The following is a 27,030-nucleotide window of genomic DNA, read 5'->3' as shown; positions in this document are numbered from 1 at the left end:
TAAAAATACAGTCTGTTTATATTGAGTGGTTTATGAATGATGACTTTGGTGCATTAATTAGATTGTGAAACATTTTTGTTTGTTTCTTAAACATAGGATCGTGCACTCTTTGTAATCTCGAATGGCAGATCTTTTAAAACTAACTGGAAGCAAAGGGCATATTCGGTGATACTAAGGAGGAAATCTTTTGCTTGGAGTCTCCATGCAGTCCCAATGGTAGCATACTCTGTCGGTCCTAGCACGTAAGTCAACATCCTGCTGAGCTCTTGCCGTGTAAATACTTGATCCAGCAAGAGAGTGAACTGTGGTTAAGTCATTGATGCTTCCCAGAACTGATAAATGAAAAAAAACGGAAGCAAAGAGAGTTTATTTTTATTTATTTATATTTTATTAAAAAAAAATTTGGGCTGTGCCACGCAGCATGTGGGATCTTAGTTCCCCGACCAGGGATCGAACCCGCACCCCCTGCATTGGAAGCGCAGAATCTTAACCACTGGACCTCCAGGGAAGTCCTGCAGAGAGAGTTTAAACAGGGATGTGCTAAGTATTTTTATTCCCATAGTAGTTAGCAGTTTTGTTTTTAAGTTTCGATAGTGTTCACTACTGATTACTTTGCCAGGTCAGTTTTCAAGTATTCCTTTTAGTAAGCTCCAAATCTTAGGCTGCAATTTTGCAGCTCATAACTGCACTGCCCTGGATGGTCCTTTCTGAGGACTGATTTGGTAAAGCTCTTTGAACTGGCAGAGTACAGGGTAGAGGCCGGGAGACCTAGATTCAGTTCACAGCTACACTACTTAGGGTTTACATGGATTTCCACAGTCTGTCATCTTATCATAGGACCAGAAGTGTTGTTAATTCCCAAAGAACAAATTGAAAGCACAGTGATGGATAAAATATAATAGTAGATGCTCAATAAATTCCATTCTGTTTAAAGATCATTGATAAGAACACATTTTGCTCCACTAGATAAATGTGTCCTAACACAAAGTCTGACACCTGATAGTCATTCACTCCGGTGGTATTATGATAGAGTTAACTGTATTATTTACTGCATCTTCTTTTCTAAATGAGAGAATTGATCTATTTAAGTCAGTGGTTTCAGTTTCTGTTGAATATGCTCGTATTATTCCCACAACAAAAAGGCCTAATAGTGATTCCCCAAATAAGTTTCATGCGCCACTAATCCTTTGTAACTTAGCTGTTACCAAGTAATTGGAGAAATAAAACTAGTTTCTTTACTGTGTGAAGTTAAATGCTTTACTGCACAAGTGCACGTTGGGAGGCTGTAGATCTTAATCCGACTTTCCTTACGTGGTGGCCTCTTCACAAAGCACCTTATGGGACTAGACTTCTAGGGACTATCCTTTGCAGCATACTTGGGTTAATTTGAGTAATTTGGTAACAAACCACTAAAAAAAGGAAGAAAAACCTGAATCTGTGTTCTTGTAAGTATAGGTTATACTAGATATTTTTAGAGAGGAAAACCAAGTCTCGCTCCATCTCTAAAGAGGTCTTTCCAGAGTAATCTCCATTTCTTTTATGCCCCGTTTCTGAAGAGTAGCATGACGAACAAAAATCACTTCTGAATACACAAAAGGAGTAATTCCTGAATTAAGGTTGATTTGAACTTGCCTGGCAAGTCCAGTTTACTGGACAAATAATTTCCCATTTATTTACTTACTTAACTTAGCTCGCGGCTTGTGGGATCTCAGTTCCCCAACCAGGGATTGAACCCTGACCCTCAGCAGTGAAAGCGTGGAGTCCTAACCACTGGACCGCCACGGAATTCCTGTAATTTCCCCTTTATTTCAATGATGATAAAATTGCCTCTTAATATTTTAAATTTTTTATGATTTGCAAAAACCGTTACATTACATTGCAAAAGTCTCATCTGGAAAATTCTGATCTTCATGTATCACTGTGACATGCTGTCTGAGCAGTCAGCACTATTGGTGGAGGTGTAACTATTTGAACTTCCTGACAATTATGGTCACTTTAATTATAAAAACAACATAGTAATACACATTACATGCAGATAACACTATCGTGTCACATGATATGAAAGCAACTGAAACTTTGAAAGCTTAAAATAGATCTGTTTCAAACCAAAACTAATTTGCTTTAACGTAAGCCTTCCTGTTTAGCCAAGGCAGTTTCCTATGTATGGAACACTACCTCTGTAAAAAGTATACTGCCATAAAAGTTGGTGGTTGTTTCTCGGTTCATGTTGCTTTCTTTTAGCTTGTGTATGTTTGCTTTCCTGCTCCTTTGCTAATAAGTTACAGCTGGTTTTGAAATACCTGGCTTAGTGGAGTTGTCATCAAAGCAATCAAAGAAAAAAAAAAGTATGGATTGCTGTAAGCCCGGAAACAGTTTTTAAAATGGAAATTATGGTACTGCCAAAGCTGTAAACCTGTTTTTTCATTTATATCCTTACCTTACACCGAAAGGATGTAAAGCTATTTAGCAGAATTTAACTTAACAAGATCATAGGATCGGTAAGGAAAATGAAGGAAAAGAAGGTAGGAACATAATACAGATAGATAGCCTTGGAGAATGGAAAGTGAATTCATCACTTATAATTGGTAACTGCCAGGGTGGAAGGGAGCCTTCCTTTCCGTGTGCAGGTGCTGTGTTGGGTGCCTTAGAGCCGGCCTGCGAGCGCACTCCTCCCTGGAGGCTCTGAAAGACTGAGCCAGTGGGCTGACCAACACCATCCTACGTTTGGGTCATTTCCATAGAAATTGTAGTGGCTTCATAATGAGACTATTTGCCGGAGTAGTAGCTGGTCTTATTTCAGCGCGGAGACAGCGCGTGCGTCTTCGGTTCAGGCGCCTCTCGCCCTCTTCACAGCGAACCCCAGCGTGACAGGTGCAGGTGCTGGTCTCACCTTAACCACGTCAGGTTTGGGAAGGGAGAGCACACCGCGGAGGAAGTCGAGCGCAGGGTTTTAAAGGTTTTTTCTAATGCTATCTTTACTATAAAGCTTCAGGTTAATGTCCGAATTTCTCGATTAGACGGAGGAGACGGAGCAGACAGAGCCTTAATGTCTGTGAAACGTACAAGCGTATCGAGTGCAAAAGAGCAGGTCCCTTCGTATGCGTTTGACCTGAAGGGAATCTAGTTAAAACCTCAAGTACCTTTTATTGCCTCCATCTGAAGCACCTGCTGAGTGCGGCGCCTCCCACCAGCACGAGGCGGCCCAGCGACTGACGCGGGACCCAACCGCCTGCCGGAAGCGCCCGAGTGGGCGGTGTACGCGTGCGCGTAGCCAGCCACCCCGCCCACGTCCCTGTTCTGCTGGTTACTGCGCGTGCGCGGGCGGAGCCCCGCCCACGCTTCCGGCCTGGCGGGACAGTGTGCGCACGCGCAGAGGCAGTCGGCTGTCCGGGCCAGCGACGGGAGGCGGCGGCGCACGGGCGGAGGCGAGTGGGGCGCGTTGGTGAGTAACCAGAGCAGCCTCCGTGCTCCTGTGTTCGGGTTTCTGCTCCCTCGGGTTTCCCGGCGCAGCCTGCGGGCTGCGGCTGTAGTCAGCGGGGCCGGGGTAGGTGGGAGCTGAGGAGGGTCAACCCCGGCTGGCGGGGGCGGGGCGGAGGGGCTGCCGCCTTCCGTCCCCTCAGGGCGGCCGCAGGGGCTGAGGCGTCTCGGCCGGGCAGAGGGGGCGGGGCGGGCCGGGGGCTCGTGTGCGTCGAGCCGCGCTTCAGGCAGGTGGATTTCACCCCCGTGTCTTAGTTGTAAAATAACAGGGTAGAGTTTTCGAAGGCGGGAGAGCAGGCGCCGTACGGAGCGGGAGACCACGCGGACCGCCCGGGCTGTTCCGCCGGGTCACTCGGGAGGCCCCCGCGCCCCGCCCCCCTCCTGCGCGGCCCCGGGGTGGCCTTGGCCAGGAGACACTGTGTGCATGGTGTGGACAGGGAGGAGCGGCCGGCTGTAAACCTGACACGTGGAAGTAGGCTTGTGTGCGTTTGAAACGTGCATGGCCTAAGGTTGCCTCTTGTGGGAGGGTCGCTTTGGTTTTGTGGAGTTGTTCGCGGCAACGCAGGGTAGCCCGCTCCTCCCTGCTGACGCAGCTCCTTGACGTGCAGCCTTCGCGCGTGCTGTCCGCCTGCACGCCCCCTTCCGCATCCTTGCCTGTCCCTCAAGGCCCAGGTACGAGCCACCTGCTGCTTGTCTCCGCCCTCCACCCGCACGCGCTGCTCGTTCTGCTCTCAGGGCACTAAGCGGTGCCCCTCGGATAGAGGGCTCGGCACGTTGCCACACTCAGCTGCCTCCTGTGCGTCTTTCTGCCGAGAGCAGAGTCTCAGCCCTAGCGCTGGTGACTTTGGGGCCGGGGAGTTCTTTGCTGTGGAGGGTGATTCTCTAAACCGTACGGTATTTACCAGCATCCCTGGCCCCTACCCATTAGATGCCAGCGCACCCTCCGCAGAGAACCACTGAGCTGCAGTAGCAGCCACACGAGGCTTAGCATCAGTTTAACAGCAGTGTAGCACAGCACTTCCCAACTCTTCTTGGCTCCTTTTTTTCTTTTTTGGCTGCGCCAGGCTGCTTTCAGGGTCTTAGTTCCCCAACCAGATCTTGAACCGGCCCCCGGGCAGTGAAAGCATGGAGTCCTCATAACCAGCGGACTGCCAGGGAATGCCCTTCCCAACTCTCTTGGAATTGAAAATCTCACAGCAGTTTCACAGGCCCACTTAGAAAAATTTTTAAAGATGCTAAAGATACGATGAAGTAGTGACTTAAGCTTAAAAAAATTTACTGTATTACAACTAAAGTTCAGTTAATTTAGAGTTTAGTAATGTTTATTATATAAACAGATTTTAATTTTTCCCACTTGTGATGCTCTCATGAACTCACTCTAATTATGTGAAACAGTGTATGATTGCTAACATTTGCAGTTCATGTCTCTCCATTGAGCGTCTCTTACCGTAATCCAAAATATATTTTATTCCTATTGTTTGTTTTCTCCCTGCCTCACTAGAACGTAAGCGCCAAGAGGACAGGGACTTGGAGTCCCATCACCAAGAATAGTGCTAGTGCGAGGTAGTGCCTTGGTAAATGATTATCAGCTTTAAAAATAAACTTTTAGGGCCCAATTCATATTGAAATACAGATTGAAATTTAATTGCTTTTTACAGCCACAAAAGTAGGCAGTTTTCTTAAATTGCTCTTTGGAATTCTTTCATTTGAACGAAGTCAACTTTTTTTTTATGGTTTTCATGTGTTATTTCTAAATAATTAGCTAACAAGATTCCAAGTTGCAAATGAAAACCTTTCTCCATCCACAAATGCAGCTGTGGAAAGTGTTTAGTACTAATAAATAAAAATTCAGATATCCCTGTCTGTATGAAGGATACACACGTATATGTGTATATATGACTGTATGTGGACACACATGTTTTTCTTTGTCCTTCTTCTAGACAGTACTCTTCTAGACAGTATTCTTCTAGACAGTATTGTGGGGCAGCTTGGATCAGGAATCGGTTGTACACTTCAAATTTCTCAGGAGACGTTGGACTTTAATATTTGCCTGATTCTGACTCTTGAAATACAGGACTAAAATGAAGCCTCTTAGTACTTTGCAGATAAGTTTGCTGTGTTCTCAGACTTCCTCAGCTCAGCATTGCACACACTAATAATTCTCCCTTCTTCTTTTCTTCTTCTGGGACTCCCACAGTGCGTATGTTGGGCCACCTGAAGGTGTACCCCATCTCTGCTGATATCTCCATTTTGTTCAAACATTGTTTTCTTACTGTTCTCCACATCTTTTAGTTCTTTTAGCATCTTTAAGACAGTTGTTTTGCCATCTGATCTTTTTCAGGGATGGTTTCTGTTGGTTTACTTTTTTCCTTTGAGTGGGCCATACATTCCTGTTTCTTTGTATGCCTTGTGATTTTTTTGTGGAAAACGCTGGAAATCTCAGATTCTCCCCCTTCCCCAGGATTTGCTTTTTTTGTCATTCTGTTGTTGTTGCTATTATTGTAGGCTGTTTTTGTGCCACGGATCAGCCTGAGGAAACTTAAGGTCTTTCTAAGCCTACACCTTTTCCTAGGCATGCATAGTGACCTTCTAAATTCCTCCATATATTCAGTTGCTGTTTATAATGGTCTAGTCCTTAAATGTGTGGCCCCCAAAAGGGCGAAAAGAGAAAAATGGAAGCGGGGGAGGTGCTGGCACTTTAAATCCCCTCAAAGTTGCTTCTGCTGGAGGGGGGAAGTGCTAACAACAATATGAGCCTTGCAGCGATGGCTGCCTGACTCTGTCTTTGCCTCCATGATTAGAAGTAGCTGTCAACGATCAGAATACAGATCCCCATTATTTGAAGGGCGGGTCCTTATTGCCCACCTTGCTCCCACAGGCTGCTCCTGGAGCTGTTGAAATTGTGTGTTCTCAGACTTTATTATGTTTGTCTACTTGGCATCCATTAATTACAGGGCCAAAGTAATGGCCCTGTAATTCCTTACATCTTCTCTGCACGTTAGCTCTCATGGGCACGTGAAAGTCATATCACAGACCTCCCAAACCACACATTATAGAATGTGTGTTTTCCCTTCTTGCCCACTGTCTTAACAATAAAGACACTGTCCCAGTTCTCTCTCTGCTTCCTTGTTCCTGCATGTGACAGGTTTCATGTGGTCCTTCACCATGTGCTGTGCCTCTCATTTCCTGGGGAACTGTGAATAACAAACTCCTCTTTCAGTGGCATTGACCTCTCCATATCCTCATTCGGCTGTATAAATTAATCCCTGAGCACAAAACAGGTATTTGTGCACACCTTCCTGAGGCAGGAATGAGGAGTGAGGAATGGGTAGCCACTGCCGAGTTAAGTGCCCAAGTGGAGTGAAATTAACCAAATGTTAAGTCTTCCCCTGGGAGTTGCAAGCCTTTGAATAGACTCTAGGGATCCAAGATAGTTACATCAGATAGATTTTGCCTGTAAAATTATCTAGGTATGGAGACAGTCTTCCCAGAACCTTCTAATAACCTTTATACACACTCTCTCACCATTCACTCCCATTGATACCACCTTGATGGTGTCAACCTTCAGAACAAGTCTCACCTCTCTGACCATTTTATTTTGAGGCTGTAAAATGATAGATCTGCTATATCTGCATTTTGTCTAAAAGTGATAATAGTGATAACTGTATTTTATCAAATCTCAAGAAAACATGCTGACAATTAAACTTACACTAATTTTAAAGCCATTTGTTAAAGTAATTTAAAAAAATGTGTATCTTAAGTCTGAATGTGATACATGTGACAAGTCAGTCAAAGTCAGTCCCGCTCCAGGCAGACAGCATCCACCGTGCTCCAGGCAGACAGCATTCACCATGCTCCACGCAGTTTCCTGTCACACTTCATAGTATTCCCTTTAGTTACTAATTTCCTGTGCTCCAGTTTCACTCATTCCCTCTTCTGCCAATTCACTTTTTGTAAAGTAGACAGTCATATGAAGGTACTAAACTGTCTTATTTAGTGGTTATAACAGATACCATATTATTAGTGGTATACTTACAACTTCAGGGAGTACTGAAAGTAATATTTGTGTTCCTGTTGTGTGCCAAGGACTATTAGGCACTTTATAGATAGTAATTCAGCTAACTCAAAATAACCCTATTAAGTAGGTGTTTGTTAATATTTGTCCATTTTATAGATGAGAAAATTGAGGCATAGAGGGGTTAAATACTTGCTTCAAGCTATGCAGTTAGTAAGTGGCAAAACCATGATTTAAGCCTAGGTAATTTGGCTCCAGAGGCCATGCTCTTAATCCTGTATCATGTTTTTCTGAATGTCTAAATAATAGCAGAAATACTTTTTCACAATTAGTATAAAAAATGTTATCAAGTATAAAAAATGTGATCATCTGCTTCGAGTAAGAGTTGTTTATATGATCTAGTCCAGTAAAGTATTAGAACATCTACATCTTGAGATGGGTGTGTGCACAAATTACAGATAGTTTACAATGAAAAATTTCAAACGTTTAAAACGACAGCCTGTAGTAAGAAGTTTTGTATCATGATACATGACCCTGTACACACATGTGTATTTTTTGCTAAAACATTTCACAGAGCAATACTTAACTTCTACTATAAGCCATATACTTCGATACAACTTTTTCTATTTAAAAAAAAATGCTGGGCTTCCCTGGTGGCGCAGTGGTTGAGAGTTTGCCTGCTGATGCAGGGGACACGGGTTCGTGCCCCGGTCCGGGAAGATCCTACATGCCGCGGAGCGGCTGGGCCCGTGAGCCATGGCCGCTGAGCCTGCGCGTCCGGAGCCTGTGCTCTGCAACGGGACAGGCCACACCGGTGAGAGGCCCGTGTACCACAAAAAAAAAAAAAAGCTGATGTTGTCCTACTATATTGACTTCATAACTTAAGGGAGATCACTGTACAGTGTGAAAAACACGGATAGAAGAATAGATGAGCTGTTCCACGAGATTTATTCTAAGTTCTTTCAAAAAGTTTAGTGCCCTGGGGTGGCATCAAACTGTTTGGAAGCCATTTTAGGCACTTTTTACTTACATAATCAAGTCCATGGGTCTCTGCAGATATGTAATAAACATTTAAAATATTATGTGTATCCTCACTCCCAGAGGTAATCACTGTCTTTAAGCTTCAGTTTTTCATTAACTTGCTTTTATCTTCATGTTTCTGAACTTCATTTAAATAGAATTATTTATACTATACGTATTCTTCTGTAACTTAGTGACTTACATGTTCTTGAGATTCATTCCTGTTAGCATATATATGGCTGTAGTTAATTATTTTTTACTGTTGTGAATTTCCACTTGGAGTAACAAGGGCTAAATTTCCCCTCCCATCTGATATAACTAAAAAACAACAACAACAAAAACCAGATAAAATATGTGGGAAAAAAATGTCTTTGAAAATATTGGCCACAAGACAACAAAGGGCAGTGGTCCCTGAAAGAGGGGAACAAACAAAATGAGCCTGATGATTGCCCCATCTTACTACCTGAGAGACTTTTCAGACTGCTGTGCAGGGGAGGGAAACCCAGACAGAATCCAGAGACCTCTCTGAATTGAGGAAATAGTTCATAGATCCTGGGGAAGCCACATGGGGCCAGAGTGCAAGGCAGAGTGCTGTACCAGAGAAAGAACCCTAGAGAACTGCAGAGGGACCTCCTTGAGAAACTACCTGAGGCTAGAGAAGACAAATACCTGAAAGGATTTGAAGGAACAGAACTCACTCAAGACTGGGAATAGTGACTGTTTCTACCAGCTGTACTGAAAAACCTCATAATTCATGGGGCGTTGGATAAAGTACTTAGAGATACTGCTATTTTGTTACAGTGGTGAGCAGTAATTAGTGCTAGAATAACTGCTGTTCTCCTCTCTACTAACAGTCTTAAAAGCAAGACCCGAAAGGATAAAATTGTTTCCAGGTAACTTTACTGTGTCCCAATACAAATCTCAAGAATACTTACATTTTTAAATACTAATTTATGTTTATATACTTAAGGAGTACAAAAATACCTGCCATCGAACAAGTTACATTTCATAATATCTAGCATTCAATAAAAAAAATTAACCAACCATGCAAAGAAGAAAATATAACCCATAATGAGAAAATCAGTTGGTTGAAACTGACCCAGAACAGACACAGATGTTATAACTAGTAGACAAGGAAAATCAACAGTTATAACTGTATTCTGCACATTCAGAAAGCTAGAGGAAAGACCGAACATGTTAAGTAGAAATATGAAAGAAAGATTGGGTTGGCCAAGTGCCTTTGGGTTTTAAGTAAAAGATACATTTTTCATTTTCACCAGGAACTTTATTGAAAATGTATTCACCGTTTTGTTCCACTACCTTCTGCCATTTTTCAGGCAACTTCATAAGTCCACTTTCCCAAAATGTCTTATCTTTTTAAGCAAAGAACTGTTCCAGGTGGCTTTTACAGTCTTAAAGGGAACTGAAATTTTTTCCATTAAGAGAATTTTGTAAAGACCAAAACATGGAAATCCAAAGGTGCAAAGGTGAATACGGAGGATGAATCAGAACTTCTCAGCTGGAATTTCCCTGGTAGTTCAGTGGTTAAGCCTCTGTGCTCCCAATGCAGGGGGCCCGGGTTCGATCCCAGGTCAGGGAACTAGATCCCACATGCAGGCTGCAACTGAGACCTGGTGCAGCCAAATAAATAAATATATTTTTTTAATTAATTTATTTTTGGCTGCATTGGGTCTTCGTTGCTGCGCGCAGGCTTTCTCTAGTTGTGGTGAGTGGGGGCTTCTCTTCATTGCGGTGCATGGGCTTCTCATTGCAGTGGCTTCTCTTGTTGCAGAGCACAGTCTCTAGGCGCGCGGGCCTCAGTAGTTGTGGCTCGTGGGCTCTAGAGCGCGGGCTCAGTAGTTGTGGCACACGGGCTTAGTTGCTCCGTGGCATGTGGGATCTTCCTGGACCGGGGCTTGAACCCATGTCCTCTGCGTTGGCAGGTGGATTCTTAACCACTGCACTGCCAGGGAAGTCGCATAAATAAATATTAAAAAAAAGAATTTCCCAGCCAAGCTGTAATAGTTTTTGCCTGATCATCAAAGAAACGTGCTGTCGTGCGTTATCCTGATGGAAGATTATGCGTTTTGTTGGCTAATTCCGGACACTTTTTGGTGAATGCTGCTTTCAGTTGGTCTAATTGGGAGCAGTACTTGTTGGAATTAATCGTTTGGTTTTTCCGGAAAGAGCCCATAATAGAGGGCTCCCTTCCAATCCCACCATATACACATCACCTTCTTTGGATGAAGACTGGCCTTTGGTGTGGTTGGTGGTGGTTCCTTTTGCTTGCCCCACGGTCTCTTCCAAGAGTACAGTATCCACTTTTCATTGCTCTTCACAAATTTGTTTTAAAAATGGAACATTTTTATTACATTTAAGTAGAGAATCGCATGTGGAAATCAGTCAAGAAGTTTTTTCCACTTATGTGGAACCCAAACATCAAAGCAATTAACATAACCAAGCTGTTGCAGATGATTTTCAGTACTTGATTTGGGTATTTTGAGTATGTCGTCTATCTCCTGTGTGGTATAATGTCGATTGTTCTCAATTAATGTCTCGATTTGATCGCTGTCAACTTCAGCTGGTCTACCCAACCTTGAGCATTGTCCAGTGAGAAACCTCCAGCACAAAACTTCGCAAACCACTTTTGACACGTTCGACCAGTCACAGCACCTTCTCCATACACTGCACAAATCTCTTTTTGCGTTTCAGTTGTGTTTTTACCTATAATAAAGCATAATATGCCAAAAATGTTGTTTTTTCTTCCATCTTCAATATTAAAATGGCTACACAAAAATTCACCAATTTTGATAAGGTTTTTTTATTTTTTTAAAAAAGATGTTGGGGGTAGGAGTTTATTAATTAGTTTATTTTTGCTGTGTTGGGTCTTCATTTCTGTGTGAGGGTTTTCTCTAGTTGTGGCAAGCGGGGGCCACTCTTCATCGTGGTGCGTGGGCCTCTCACTATCGCGGCCTCTCTTGTTGCGGAGCACAGGCTCCAGATGCGCAGGCTCAGTAGTTGTGGCTCACAGGCCTAGTTGCTCCGCGGCATGTGGGATCTTCCCAGACCAGGGCTCGAACCCGTGTCCCCTGCATTAGCAGGCAGATTCTCAGCCACTGCACCACCAGGGAAGCCCTGATAAGTTTTTTTTAATTGGAGTATAATTGCTTTACAATGTTAGTTTCTGCTGTACAACGAAGTGAATCGGCTATATGTATACATAGATCCCCTCCCTGTTGGACCTCCCTCTCACCCTCCCCCATCCTGCCCACCTGGGTCATCACGGAGCACCAAGCTGAGCTCCCTGTGCTATATCGCAGGTTCCCACTAGCTATTTTACACATTGGTATAGTGTATTTGTCAAACTTAATCTCCCAATTCATCCCACCCTCCCCTTCCCCATCCCACCCCCACCCCCACCCCCACCCCCACCCCCACGTCCACACATCCATTCTCTATGTCTGTGTCTCTGTTCCTGCCCTGGAATTAGGTTCACCTGTACCATTTTTCTAGATTCCACATATATCCGTTAATGTGCGATATTTGTTTTTCTCTTTCTGACTTACTTCTGTATGACAGACTCTAGGGCCATCCACATCTCTACAAATGGCCCAGTTTCGTTCCTTTTCATGGCTAAGTAATATTCCATTGCATATATATATATATATATATATATATATATATATATATATACCCCACATCTTTATCCATTCATATGTCGATGGGCATTTCAGTTGTTTCCATGTCCTGGCTATTGTAAATAGTGCTGCAGTGAACATTGGGGTGCATGTGTCGTTTTGAATTATGGTTTTCTCAGGGTATATGCCCAGTAGTGGGATTCCTGGGTCATATGGTAGTTCTGTTTTTAGTTTGTAAGGAACCTCCATAATGTTCTCCAGAGTGGCTGTATCAATTTACATTCCCAGCAACAGTGCAAGAGGGTTCCCTTTTCTCCACGCCCTCTCCAGCATTTATTCTTTGTAGATCTTTTTTATGATGGCCATTCTGACCAGTGTGAGGTGATATCACATTATAGTTGTGATTTGCATTTCTCTAGTGATGCTGAGCATCTTTTCATGTGCCTTGTGGCCATCTGTATGTCATCTCTGGAGAAATGTCTATTTAGGTCTTCTCTTGTTTTTGATTGGGTTGTTTGTTTTTTTGATATTGAGCTGCATGAGCTGTTTGTATAGTTTGGAGATTAATCCTTTGTTGCTTCATTTGCAGACATTTTCTCCCATTTTGAGGGTTGTCTTTCCTTGTGCACTTGAGAAGTGAGTGTATTCTGCCGCTTTCTGGTGGAATGTCCTATAAATATCAATTAAATCTGTCTGGTCTGTTGTGTCATTTAAAGCTTGTGTTTCCTTATTTTCTGTCCGGATGATCTGTCCATTGGTGTAAGTGGGCTGTTGAAGTCCCCCACTATTATTGTGTTACTGTTGATTTCCCCTTTTATGGATGTTAGCATTTGCCTTATGTATTGAGGTGCGCCTATGCTGTGTGTATAAATACTTAAAATTGTTACATCTTGTTGGATTGAACCCTTGATCATAATGTAGCATCCTCCCTTATCTCTTGTCACAGTCTTTATTATAAAGTCGATTTTATCTGATATGAGTATTGCTACTCCAGCTTTCTTTTGATTTCCATTTGCATGGAGTTATCTTTTTTCTATCCCCTCACTTTCAGTCTGTATGTGTCCCTAGGTATGAAGTGGGTCTGTTGTAGACAGCATATATATGGGTCTTCTTTTTGTATCCATTCAGCCAATCTGTGTCTTTTGGATGGAGCATTTAATCCATTTACATTCAAGGTAATTATCAATATGTATATTCCTATTACCATTTTCTTAATTGTTTTGGGTGTGTTTTTGTGGGTCTTTTTCTTCTCTTGTGTTTCCCGCCTAGAGAAGTTCCTTTAGCATTTGTTGTAAAGGTGGTTTGGTGGTGCTGAATTCTCTTATTAGCTTTTGCTTGTCTGTAAAACTTTTGATTTCTCCATTGAATCTGAATGAGATCCTTGCTGGGTAAAGTAATCTTGGTTTTAGGTTTTTCCCTTTCATTATTTTAAATACATCCTGCCACTCCCTTCTGGCCTGTAGTTTCTGCTGAAAAAATCAGTTGATAACCTGATAGAGATTCCCTTGTATGTTATTTGTTGCTTTTCCCTTGCTGCTTTTAGTAGTTTTTCTTTGAATTTATTTTTTGTTAGTTTGATTAATATGTGTCTTGGTGTGTTTCTCCTAGGGTTTATCCTGTATAGGACTCTGTGCTTCCTGGACTTGGGTGGCTATTTCTTTTCCCATGTTAAGGAAGTTTTCAACTATAATCTCTTCAGATATTTTCTCGAGTCCTTTCTCTCTCTCTTCTCCTTCTGGGACCCCTATAATGTGAATGTTGTTGCGTTTAATGTTGTCCCAGAGGTCCCTTAGGCTGTCTTCATTTCTTTTCATTCTTTTTTCTTTATTCTGTTCCACAGCAGTGAATTCCACCATTCTATCTTCCAGCTCACTTATTGTTCTTCTGCTTCAGTTATTCTGCTGTTGATTCCTTCTAGTGTATTTTTCATTTCAGTTGTGTTGTTCATCACTGTTTTTTAGTTCTTCTAGATCTTTGTTAAACATTTCTTGTATTTTCTCAGTCTGTTCCTCATTTTATTTCTGACGTTTTGGATCATCTTTATTATCATTACTCTGAATTCTTTTTCAGGTAGGTTGCCTATTTCATCTTCATTTATTTGGTCTTGTAGGTTTCTACCTTGCTCCTTCACCTATAACATATTTTTTTGTCATCTCATTTTTTTTTTTTTGATGGGTGGGGCTGTGTTCCTGTCTTAGTGGCTCTTTGGCCTGAGGCATCCAGCAGTGGATTGCAGGCAGTTGGGTAGAGCCGGGTCTTGTTGCCAAGATGAGGACCTCCGGGAGACCCCACTCCCCTTAATATTCCCTGGAGCCTGAGTTCTCTGTTAGTCCAGAGGTTTGGACTTGGTGCTCCCACCACAGGAGCTCAGGCCCGAACCCCGGCCTGGGAACCAAGATCTTGCAAACAAACAAACAGAAGAGCTGAACAATAACAATAAATAAAATTAGAGAAATAAAAAATATATTAGAAAAAATAAAAATATAAATGAAACAACAACAACAAGGTAAAACAGGGACTTCCCTGGTGGTCCAGTGGGTAAGAAAGACTCCGTGCTCCCGGGTTTGATCTCTGGTCGGGGAACTAGATCCCACATGCATGCTGCAACTAAGAGTCCACATTGCCACAACTAAAGATCCGGTATGCTGCAACGAACACCCCGTGTGCTGCAACTAAGACCCAGCATAGCCAAAACAAACAAATAAATAAATAAATACAACAAGTTAAAACAACCACAACAGCAAAAAAAAAAAGAAAAGGCCTTGGCTGTGGGGGGCGGGGCTTAGGCTCTGGACCCTCGCAGCCAGAAAAGGCCCTGAGTGGGCGGGGCAGGCGCAGGGCTTAGGCTCAGCATGCCTGGAGGGGGCCTCAGAGTGCGGAGGATCAGGCCTGGGACCTCAGCAGGCTCCCCGGGGCCCGAGTGGGCGGGGGAAATTCTGGCTGTGTTCCCTTCTGATCCTCTGATCCCCCAAGGGTCTCTCCCTGTCCCCGTTGATCCCCTCACTGTGAGTGGGCCCCTCCCCCAGCCACCCCTCAGGGATGCTGGTCCTGTCCTGCCTCCACTTCTCCTCCCCTCTCCCTCCCCCCCAAGTCCTACCCCGTCACTTGGGAGTTCCTCCCGTCCCCTTAGGTGTCCGAGGTCCCCCACCAGCACCTGGTAGGTGCCCTAATTGTGAGGAGATGCAAACTCCACATCAGTAAGTTTTTTTAAAATGCATGCTGATATGACAGCTGTCACAATACAATCTAACAAAACTGTTTCAAATGAAGGTAAAGACATCTAAGTGCTACTAGAGCCATCTTACAGAAAAACCCAAATGAACTTTTTGGCCAACCCAGTAAAAGAGACCCAAGTCAAACTTCTGGTCATAAAAACTACAGTATCTGAAATAAAAAATACACTGGGGCTTCCCTGGTGGCGCAGTGGCTGAGAGTCTGCCTGCCGATGCAGGGGACACGGGTTCGTGCCCCGGTCCGGGAAGATCCCACATGCCGCAGAGCGGCTGGGCCCGTGAGCCATGGCCGCTGAGCCTGCGCTCCGCAGCGGGAGAGGCCACAACAATGAGAGGCCCGCGTACCGCAAAAAAAAAAAATACACTGGATGTGATTAACATCAGGTTAGACATTGAAGAATAAAAAATTACCAAACTCGAAGACCAGAAATGAAAACTTATCACAAATGAAATACAAAGAAAAAAGTTTTGTTTTTGGTTTTTTTTAAGTGAACAGAGCATCAGAGAGCTTTGGGACAATTTCAAGTTACCTAACATTCATGTATTTGGATCCCGGAAAGAGAAGGACAGCAGAAAAATATTTGAGAGGGCTTCCCTGGTGGCGCAGTGGTTGGGGGTCCGCCTGCTGATGCAGGGGACGCGGGTTTGTGCCCCGCTTTGGGAAGATCCCACATGCTGTGGAGCAGCTGGGCCCGTGAGCTGTGGCCGCTGAGCCTGCACGTCCAGAGCCTGTGCTCCGCAACGGGAGGGACCACAGCAGTGAGAGGCCCGCGTACCGCAAAAAAAGAAAAAAATTTGAGAAATAGTGGCCAAAAACTTCTCAAATTTCAGGAAAACTGTAAACCCACAGATCCAAGAAGCTCAGTAAACTCAAAGCATAACAAACATGAAGAAAACGACACTGAGACACATCATAACCAAATGCTCAAAACCAGTGACAGAAAAATCTTAAAAGCTACCAGGGAAGGAAGACACAAACAAAAAGTAAGAAAACTAAGGGTGACAGCAGATTTTATGTTGGAAATAATGCAGCTAATAGTGGAGGAATCTCTTTAGGGTGCTGAAGAAAAACTCAACCTAGAATTCCATCGCTCCAAAAAATAAAATCTTTCAAAAAGCAAGGCAATGTAAAGACAGTTTTAGACATAAAAGCTGAAAGGATGCATCAGCAGTAGAACTGTGCTACAGGAAATGTTAAAAGAAGCCATTCAAGCAGAAGGAAAATGACAACAGATGGAAATAGTAATCTGTACAACAAAATGAAGTGCAGTGTAAGTGGTTACGAAGTAGGTAAATACATAAGGTTTTTAAATTTAACGGTGTGGTGTGGAGTTTATAACAAATGTAAAAATAAGATGTTGGTCAAACAGTAACACGAAGGATTGGAGGAGAGAAATGGAAGTTATAAACAATTATAAAATTTTTATGTAATACAAGAAGTGATATGTTACTTGAATGTATGCTGTGATATATATACTGTAAACCTTAAAGCAACCACTTAAATAACAAAGGTATAGGTAGCAAGCCAACAAAGGAGAAAAGGGTGATATAAAATGTTTTCATTGCTGTATAGTAGTATCCCACTGTAGGAATATAGCAGTATATTTTATAATGTCCAGTGGGTGGATACTTCAGTAATTTTAGTTGTTGCTAGTACACATTTCTACTTTGAACGTATTTTACATGTCCATTTATGTGAATTACAGGAGTTTCATATAGTTATATGATCTATATGTATATACAGAATTAGTGAGTTGAAGCAAGGGTAAGGTCAAATTGTTTTCCAAAATGTTTTCATCAGTTTACATTTCAACAGCAGAATAGGCAATTACCATTACTCCACATCCCCAAAACATTTGGTATTATCAGTCTTCTTAATTTTAGTCAATCTGGCAGGTATATAGTGGTGTCTCATTATTATCATAATTTGCATTCTCTCGTCCTTTTTATTTTTCATATCTCTTCCTATACCCCTCCTTTATGATCCTTCACTTATCCTGTCAGTGACACCCAGGAGCCTTAGGTCACCTAAAAACAGTGACATTCACACATAAAAAGATCTTATTAAGAGAATCTACTGTGAATTAGCTGCATGTGGCCGTTGGGGCACCAGAAGAAAGTGCAACATCTTTATAGTATTTATGGTAAAGATTTCACTCTGCAAGGGATCATACAGGTGTGTTTCCTTTATACAACTCATTTTCAGTTTGGATCCCTGCTGTGAGATAAAATTTTTTTAATCGTTGTTTGATGGAAAAGAAAAAACAAACATCACTTATAGTCATTTCCCTGCAGGTGTGAAATGAGCAACTCTGAAGATGAGGACCTCCCCCAGCTCTCTTCCCATGCCCTGGCAGCTCTGCAGGAATTTTATGCTGAGCAGAAACAGTACACCGACCTCGGTGGTGATGACAAGTATAACATTGGAATAATAGAAGAGAACTGGGTAAGTTAATGCATTCCCCACCCATCAGGAAGTGTTGGTGTGGAGCCTATTCTGTACCTAGTCCAGTGTTTGTCTGTATCTGACCTAATACCCAAGTTTATCTCACTTGTCACTACGAAGCTGATAACCTGTTCAGGAGCTAAGACAGAAAGCAGTCCACGAACATTTTAAGACAGTATAAATGCAGATTTTCCTAATTCTGACTCTCAGGCTGCCTGGTGATCAGAGGAGGGGACATTTCAGATAGAAGAACAGCGTATCATTATATCCAACACAAACTGTGCTTCCTTCTTGTATGCAGATGCATTCTGTTGGTTGTTACGGAGCCCAGCAATCCTTGAGAAAAGGGAAAAATTGATCATTGCAGTAATGGGGTGACTGGACTTAAACATGTAGTAAAAAAATAGATGAAACTGAGTTTTTAAGAAGATATTAATAGTTTCTGGGGCACACTATGTATTTTAATTGTATTTTTATGGTCCAAATAAAAATAGGAATTTAAAAAAGTGAGTTCAGAAAAACTAACCTAACCTGGAATGTAGAAATTTACATTTTTGAAGGAGATAGTTGAGAAATAGATGAGGCTTGAAATTTCTGTCTGTGACTACCCCTTGATAATAGATCTGCCTCTCTTTGCAGCCGGAAGGAGGGGTATGTGTGTGTTTAAGCAGACGTTTACATTTTGTGTCAAGTTCAGATCTCTTAAGTTATATAAAATTTCCCTGTTTACCATCTGTTTGAGACTGGGACAAAAATGTTTCTTTACATTTATTCTAAATGTTCCACTTACTCAGATGCCTCTTTCTCACTGCTTCCCTTCTTTATGTGCTTTTGTCTTTAGCCTGATTCTTTGAATAGTCAATATTAGAAACTTGAAGTACGTTATTATTCTTGAGGTGGTCTTTTTCTCTTTTCCTTCTGCTAATTTAAATACTATGTACTTTTTTCTGATTCTAAAAGTAATCTATGGTTGTTGTAGAAAATATATAAAAACATGAACAAAAAAACGAAAGTCATAACTCCACTACCTGAATTAACTATTTGTATATTTTTGACACTTTCTTTTGGTTTGTTTTGTTTATAAAATTAAGGAGATCTCCCAGGAAGTTGGGGGGGGGGGGAAAGACGATGATACAAATTATAGAAAGAAAACATAAAATTAGAGGATAAATCCAGGAAGCTCAATATTCAACTAACTGGAGTTCCAGAAAAATAGAACTGAAAACAAAGAGGGGAGGAAACCTTCTAAGAATGATATTAGAAAATTTCCCAGAACCAAAGACCCTCACTAAGACACATTATTATGACTGAAAATTCTGGATATAGGTGACAAAGAAGATCCTAGAACCTTCCAGAGAAAAGCATGACACCTACAGAGTCTCAGGTCTACAAGTCACATTGCACTTCTCAGTAGCTTTACTAGAAACTAGAAAAAAGTGGAGCAATTCCTTCAAGATTTAGAGTGAAAATTTGTTCAGCCTAGAATTCTACACCCAGCTGAGTTATCAGTCAAATGTGAGGATAAAAGTAAAATGTTTTAGACATGGTAAGTCTCACAACATTTACCTCCTACGCACCACTTCTCAGAAGCTGCAGGATGTTGGGAGAATTAGGGATAGGTTCAAAGAACCCAAGCAAATGAAACAATCATGTATTAACTCTAGGAAAAACGAGGTACCATATATTACTTGGCCCAGCAGTGAACACTGATAATTGATATAGTATATATTGATATAGTAGATATAAATTAAAAGGATAAACTCTATGCCAGTTGTAAAATGATTTCACTCATTCCTCTGTCATAGCAGCTGAGCCAGTTTTGGTACACTCCGGAGACCGCCCTGCGCCTTGCAGAGGAAGCCATGGCAGCTGCTGGGGAAGGTGGCAGGTGAGATCAGTTTCATTTCTCTTTTGCCTTTTAATCTAAAGTAATATTTTAAATGTCCTTCCTAGATGGGACATGGTTGGTAAGAAGGCTGAACTGTAATCTGCAAAACCTGTAGTTTGCGATTCGCAGAACATGAGGAAATAAGAACTGCTTCACTGTTGAGTCTGGGGACACACACAGAAATCTATCTTATCTCTGTTCCTTATTTTAACATTTTCTACCTGTTACTTTTATACCCCTAGAGTTTGCTTTAAAAGAAAAAAATCTTGACCTTTTTGAAGTTTTAAGAATAGATTTTTTTTTTAATTTGGTTTTTACTTCTGTCAAAACTCTGCACGCATATAAAGTCTAATGGTCCTAAAAGACTTGTTCAGAAAATAATCCACTGTTAATTTTCCCCTGGTCCACCCGCTCGCCTTTTCAGCTCTTTCACTGACCTCTTGGTATTTACAGACATTTCTAAATAATGTTTCTCTTGGCACTTCTTGACTTGTCACTCATAGACCTTATTTCTTGACTTCTCACTTTAAGAGAATGAGGACTTGGCTCCCTTCACTGGCCACAACTGCCACATACGTGTCTGCTTTCTGTCCACTCTCCCGATAGAGTTATATCCATATCCTTTTTTCATTTTCTTTTTTTTAGTGGCTGGACTCTTTGCTAATTTTTTGTGCGGGCCTCTCACTGTTGTGGCTTCTCCCGTTGCAGAGCACAGGCTCCGGACGCGCAGGCTCAGCGGCCATGGCTCACGGGCCCAGCCGCTCTGCGGTATGTGGGATCTTCCCGGACGGGGGCACGAACTCGCGTCCCCTGCATCGGCAGGCGGACTGTCAAGCAGTGCGCCACCAGGGAAGCCCCATCTTTGCAAATATTTTGTTGAGGATTTTTGCTTCTATGTTCATGAGTGATATTGGTTTGAAGTTTTCTTTTATTCTCTTGGTTTGGGTTTCATATTGGTTAATGGTAGCTTCATAAAATGAGCTAGGAAGTATTGCCTGTACTTCTATTTCCTGGAAGTGACTGTGTAGAATTGGTGTTAGTTATGTCCTAATTTTGGTTAGAACAGGGTTTATGTTGTTAGGACAACATAGATGTTCTTTACAGCTGAGTCTTTTCCTTTTCTGTGCAATGTTTCATCTTCCCTGAAGAAAATAATAATTTTTTTTTTTTTTTAGTATTTCTATGTCCATATTACTAATTAACTCTCAAATTCTCCCCAGTGGTGTGAATCTCTTATCAACAAATTCAAACATATTTTTCAGCTCCTTGAAAAAAATGACTTCCAGGGCTTTGCACCCTGTTCCATGTGGACTGGTTGATTTCTGGGTTTGCTGCAGCTCTGGTCTACCTCTCTCTGTTCCAGACGCCCTCTGTCCAGTACCCCAGGTCTTAGTTTACAGCTTTATCCTGGTTGGGTATATCCTTCAATAGTTTCCATGGGAGGGAAATTCTTAAAACCTTTCATGTCTGAAAATGTTTTTATTCCACCCATTCTCTTCATGTGTTAGTTTTGTTGGCTGTCGAATTCCAGGTTTTGAGGGCATTGCTTCATTGACTGCACGTTTCGGTAGTGCTATTGGAAAATACAGTGCCATTGTGGGAAACCTGTTTTCCCATCCCTGCCTACTGCTAGCTTAGGATTTTCTCTTGATCCCCAGTATTCGATGTGTCTTGGTGTGTTGTTGTACTGGGTGGAAGCCCTTCCATCCTCATAACTCAGGTCCTTCAGTTTGGGAAAATAGTCCTAAATTATTTGATTTCCTTCCCACTTTTTTTTTCGATTCCTCTTTCTGGAATGCCTATTATTTGAATGTTGGACCTATCTACTTGTTTTTCTGTCCTTTTTCCATCTTTTGACCTTCTTCTGGGAAAATTCCTCAACTTTATCTTTGAAACTTTCTACTGAATTTACCATTTCCGCTGTCATGTACTTAGTCATCTATACCATAGTTCTTTTTTGGGTCTCTGAATATTTATTATTGTATCTTGTTCATCCTTCTGAGGATATTATAGGATTTTTAAAAAAAGAGCTCCCTACGCAGTCTCTAACGAACTGCACACATGCATCTTGTTTACTTTGGCCTCTGGTATTATTAGATGCTTTCCTTGAATGTCTGCTGTCCGTCCGTATTTAAGGGTGAGGCGCTCTAGGGCTGGAGGTTCTGATACCTGGGCAGGACTTCTCTACTTGGGTGTCTGCAGATGGCTGTTTCCCCATCAACGCCCAGGGTCAGCATGTCCAGGCCTTTCCTTGTGGGCTGGTTAGAGCCCCAGGAAGTCTTCCTGCCTGGAAGTCACGCACCTCATTGACCTCATCCCAGAAGGCTTATTTCTGAAAGAGGGCTGGGGGTGCCAACATCCAATGGGTTTAACGTGATCCTTGCCATTTCCACATGGTGCCTGGCACCCACCCTTCAAGCCCCCCCCAATCCAGAGAACATCTATGGAGGCTTGGGATAGGGAAGAGAATCCTGGGGGGGTGCATTTTCCTGTTTGTTGCCCCACCGTCCCCCCCCGCTCCTTGAGTCACCTGGTTGTGCAGCTTCCTGAGCCACGGGCGCTGTGCTGTCAGCCGGGTTCCTGCTCAGCCTTCCTGGCTGCCAGTTTGGGACCTGGCTAAATGAATGTGTTCCCTCTGCCATCTTGAGCTGGAAGTTTAACTGGAAGTCCAAAGGTTTTCTTTTTTCTGTCCTTTTTCTATGTAGTTTATTACGTTTTTCTTAATGACATGTTTTTACCTGTATTTTATTTTTACATATAAGGGCTTTGGAAGCAACTTATTTTTTCTGAAAGGCATCTTCAGTATTTTTAGGAGTTATGTCATAATTTTAAAGATGAGTAGTAAGAGTAGCATTTATTGAGTACTTACTGTGTGTCCTGTCTCCTGGGTAAGTGCTTTCTGAGGGTCATCTTGTTTAACCCTCACACCTCTGGAGGTAGTTCCTGTTATCCTCTCCATCCTAAAGACGGATGCTGAGGCCCACGCGGTCACATCACTCGCACAAGGGCCCCAGCTGGGAGCAGCAGGCCGTCCGCTTCCCCTGCCACTGTCGCCACACCCTGCTCCTGTGCCGTCCTCCACCTCAGATCACTGTCCTTCCGCCGGAAGTACCTCCTCTGGGGTTTTTAGGGAAGGAGGTGCTGCTGTGGTTCAGGTCCTCTGCACCCCCGGCCCAGAGCTCTGGCAGCAGGCGGGCTGGGGTCTGGTCCCCACAGAAGGCGGTCAGGATGCCCCCAGACTTCTTACGTGCTTCACGTGCATTTGGGCCAAGAAGCCTTTGAGCCCAGCGTGGGCACCTAACCAGACGTGTAACACTTCTCTGAAGAAATGCATCTCACAGTTTTAAAGCTGAGTTTAATTCTCTAAATAAGTAGTTTTCTGAATGATTTTATGTGTGTGCGTGTGTGTGTGTGTATAATAAAAATCTAAAAGTGACAAAGGGGATGGAGACAAAAAGTCTCTTTCCCATTGTCTGCAGACAAGCTGTGTATCTCCAAGAGGTAAGCATAAACCCCACTCCATGGAAGCACAGTTTACGCTCTCCTGAACTTGACTGTCTTGGAGAGTAATGACAACATGGTATTCCACTGTAATAGACGTACCACAGTCAACTGAGTAATTCAACATTTAAGGTACTTCTAGCATTTTTGGCAGTTGGCTTTAAAAGTTAACTACTGGAACACTACCCATTCATAAACTGGAGATGCTTGTAATGAGACAGATTTACTGTACCAGATATTCCTCTGTCAATATCTGGTACAGTAAATTTTGTATAATTATACAAAACAGCAGCAGAAATTCGAAGTAGTCTGTCTGCACTGAGACCTAGTTTTAATGTACTTTTTTGGAAAACTAAAGTTGTTTAGGAAGTTATTTGGAGTTTTTTCTTCAAGACTATATTACAAAGTAACTTCAAAATATTTAGTTTGAGGCTAAAAAGTATTTGAAATAAATGTTAAGAGACCACCATGAAAATACTAAGTAAATTCAGGCCATGGGCTTCATAACCCTTGTCCTAATAATGTTTTACATTTTTTTTTTTACCATGAAAAGCACATTTATCCTTTCATACTTTAAAATTATGAGTTGTAGATTTGTAAACAGTAGATTCCTTAAAAGTGAGGCAGTAGAAAGTCTTCTTTCAAAATGTACTGCTGTTATTACTTCAGTTTGCATTATTGTTTCCTTTAAGAAAATCTGGACACGGGGACTGTGGCTTTTCAGTGAAGTGGTTATTGACGCCATGTGCTGTCACAAAGCTCAGTCACGAGTTGGCTCCTTCTGTTCCAGAGTAGCATGTGTGAGTGCCCCCAGCGTTTACCAGAAGCTGCGAGAGCTGCACAGAGACGACTTTTCTATCTGCATCTTCGAATATGACCACAGGTTTGCCATATACGGAGAGGAGTTTATCTTCTATGACTACAATAACCCAGTGGATTTACCTGAGAAAATTGCTGCACACAGTTTTGACATGGTAATAGCAGATCCCCCTTATCTCTCTGAGGAATGTCTCAGAAAAACGTCGGAAACCATCAAGTACCTGACCCGGGGCAAGATTCTGCTGTGCACAGGTAGGTGCCAGATTGGCAACACACATCCCATGACTTTAATAAACAAGGTTCTTCCCCTCTCTGTGCCCCAGTCGCCTTATCTGTACAGTGGGGCTGAGATGCTGCCTGCCTCTCAGGGTTGGGGAGAATTAAGTGGCATGATGCCTGGGAATCGGGGTTCGCCACTGGGTGAGTGCCCACTGGGTGAGTGCACCAGGAGTGTTACTTGTACTCATCAACGGCAGTAACAGTAACAGTATCTCACTCAGCCCGTACAATTGATAAGGAATCTCGGGCGTTAAAGTGGATGCCAAAGGTTACAGCGCTAGACATTAGATTAGGTTTACCAAGGCTGAGAAAGAGACTTCCGCACTGGTGATGTGGATATATTTTCTTAAGGTGGATATACTGGCATTTGACTGAGAACGAAAACATTAAGTGCTGGTCCCCCTACTTCCGGGCAGCTTGGCATCCAGGCCTGCTGTGCGGGCCCTGCTTCCCCCAGTGCAGTGGGTGCGGAGGACAGGGCAGGAGGGAGGGATGGGCTGCTGCGAATGTACTGGTACAAGTTTGCACGATTTGCTACTATTGAAAAAGGGGTTGTTGACTCGAAGTTGGAAAATGGTGGTTTTTAGTAATTATTTTTGCTTTCCTTATGTTACTTTGTGGAATATAATTATTATCTCAGCCTTGCAGATGTAGGAAAATTATTAAATGAAAAAGAAAAGGGAAAACATAGGTAATATGCATAAATGTTGGAGGAAGTAAAAAAGGAATATAGAGCACTGACCTGCCCCCTTATCGCTGAGTGGTACCGTCAACTCACCGCTTCCCGCATCTGGTCGAGAATACCTCCCTGGCCGGCCTGGTGGGTGTGGAGCTGAGACATGGTTGGTGCCTCAGTCTCCGGGTTCATCTGGTTGTTCTCTTCAGGTGCCGTCATGGAGGAAGAGGCAGCAAAACTTCTTGGAGTGAAGATGTGCAAGTTTATTCCAAAACACACTCGAACCTTGGGAAATGAATTTCGCTGTTACGTGAATTATGATTCTGGGCTGGACCGTGAACTGTGAACGCAGCTGGTAATACAATGTAGTAAAGGACCCATGTGACATTTCCCTCTTTTTATTTTCTTAGTAGATTGAAAAGCTACGGCCTCCCCTCCGCCCTCACAAACTGGGGCTCCCCCGGCCTAACTTTCAAGATGAAGAAGACAACATCTTGTTGTGATTTCCTTAGTGAGGGCATCCCTAGAGCTTGGGATGCTTGTGCCAACTTGAGTCAGTGGGATTATATTTGGAGAAGCCATAGAAGCCATCTAGTCTACTCTCCACTTAACGCAGGTAAAGAGCAGAAGTACAGGCGGCTTAGTGATTGGCCAGGACCTTGGCCTCTGCCTTGGGCGCGTCCTGTGTCCTACGGGTGGCTGCGGACACCTGCGTGTGCTTTGACAGCCATGCGGTTTGGAGTTGTAGCTGAGGACGAGGGCTGTGTCCAGTTCGCAGTTGCCTTCCCGGAGCTCAGTGCCCAGAAGAGGGCACATGCTCAGTAAGTATTTGTTGAGTGTTCCAGTCAGAGAAAAAATGCAAATACAGGTTGCCTTTCTAGATCTTGGAAGGGAAAGCTGATTCTTCCATTGGAAATGCGTTACCTGTTAACAGCTAACGTTAGTTAAACTGATGCTTAATACAGTTTATGGAATAGCAGTATTATCCCCATGCAAGCCGTTTACTCTGCTTCAGTCCGCTCCTCTGATGTCTGCACTATTTACGTTTGAGGAGTGGCTAGACAATGTTACACCACAGTGGCAATGCTTGAAATAATTACCCAAGGTTTGAAAGGCAGTTTTTCTTTTTAATTTGTGGATTTCTTTGTTGACGTATGCTAGATATACCACCACTAGGCTTACCTTTTTTTTTCCCCAGAGGTTGAGCACAGAAGTAAAGTTCCCCAAATGGTATAGAAGTACCCACAGCTATCAATTTCAATTTTGAATTTTTTATTTTGAATTTTGCTCAGCAGTGTTTTTCATGCACAACCTCTGTCAATATCTGGTACAGATTGAAAGTTCTCTCGGTTGACCTTCTGTCCAGATCAAACCAAGACTGATTGTAAGTAGGGACAAGAGCATATAAACGAGGCCGACTCTGCAGATCATCTTCCTTGAACGTTAACCATAAAATTAAGATACAGTGATAGACCTTAATTACCACTGTTTCCTCTGAAAATTAGTGGAGCCCTTAGTGGAGCCCAGAGAGAAATGCACAGCCAGCATGCCCTTCACCTACAATTGTTTTAAGGATTTTAAAGAACTTTTAAGCCTAAAGAAAAGGGTAAAGGTTTAGCTCACGTTGCGGTCGTAGAAGAGGACTCCACTCCTGATTTCTGGGAATCGTAAGTCTGCAAGTGAAAAAAATTTCTAATTGTATAAACCTTGTAAGTGTGAGATTCTGGGGTGAGCTGAGCCTCCCAGGGGGAGGGCAGGTCCTAGGCAGCCATGTCCACTGGTGACCGTCGGCAACAGGCGGGGTTCAGGGACCCAGGCCACAAGGCGGGCTAGAGGGTGTGCTTCTAAAAACTCCTGCCGAGGAAGTGAAAACAATGTTTATAAAATGTTTACATGTCAAGTAAAATGTTTTTAATATACTTGCTCAAAATGGCTAATATAAAAACTTTCTGCCCCTACTGAAAATACCTGAATAAACAAGAAGGTATATATTCTACTTTTTTAAAAAAAGGTGGTAAGTGTTGTCCTCGAGGCTCTG

General features: G+C 42.7%; 1 protein-coding gene across 3 annotated transcripts; it reads left to right on the top strand.

Annotated features, from left to right (window-relative positions):
* Positions 1-3,393: 3,393 nt before the first annotated feature.
* On the top strand, positions 3,394-26,797 carry EEF1AKMT1 (EEF1A lysine methyltransferase 1). 3 transcript variants are annotated; one of them, XM_059995595.1, is made up of 5 exons: positions 3,394-3,442; positions 17,679-17,829; positions 19,638-19,717; positions 24,009-24,289; positions 25,202-26,797. In XM_059995595.1, exons 2-5 carry the CDS (start codon positions 17,686-17,688, stop codon positions 25,336-25,338), a joined length of 642 nt encoding a protein of 213 aa, XP_059851578.1. In that variant the 5' UTR covers positions 3,394-3,442; positions 17,679-17,685; the 3' UTR covers positions 25,339-26,797. The 3 variants fall into 3 exon arrangements, with proteins under 3 accessions (XP_059851578.1, XP_059851576.1, XP_059851577.1); XM_059995593.1 differs by having other exon boundaries at positions 19,635-19,717; XM_059995594.1 differs by lacking the exon at positions 3,394-3,442 and adding an exon at positions 3,445-3,544 and having other exon boundaries at positions 19,635-19,717.
* Positions 26,798-27,030: the final 233 nt, after the last annotated feature.

Source organism: Delphinus delphis, chromosome 18 (genome assembly GCF_949987515.2).
Source record: "Delphinus delphis chromosome 18, mDelDel1.2, whole genome shotgun sequence".
Lineage (NCBI taxonomy): Eukaryota > Metazoa > Chordata > Mammalia > Artiodactyla > Delphinidae > Delphinus > Delphinus delphis.
This window is presented reverse-complemented; position numbering and strand designations above follow the sequence as displayed.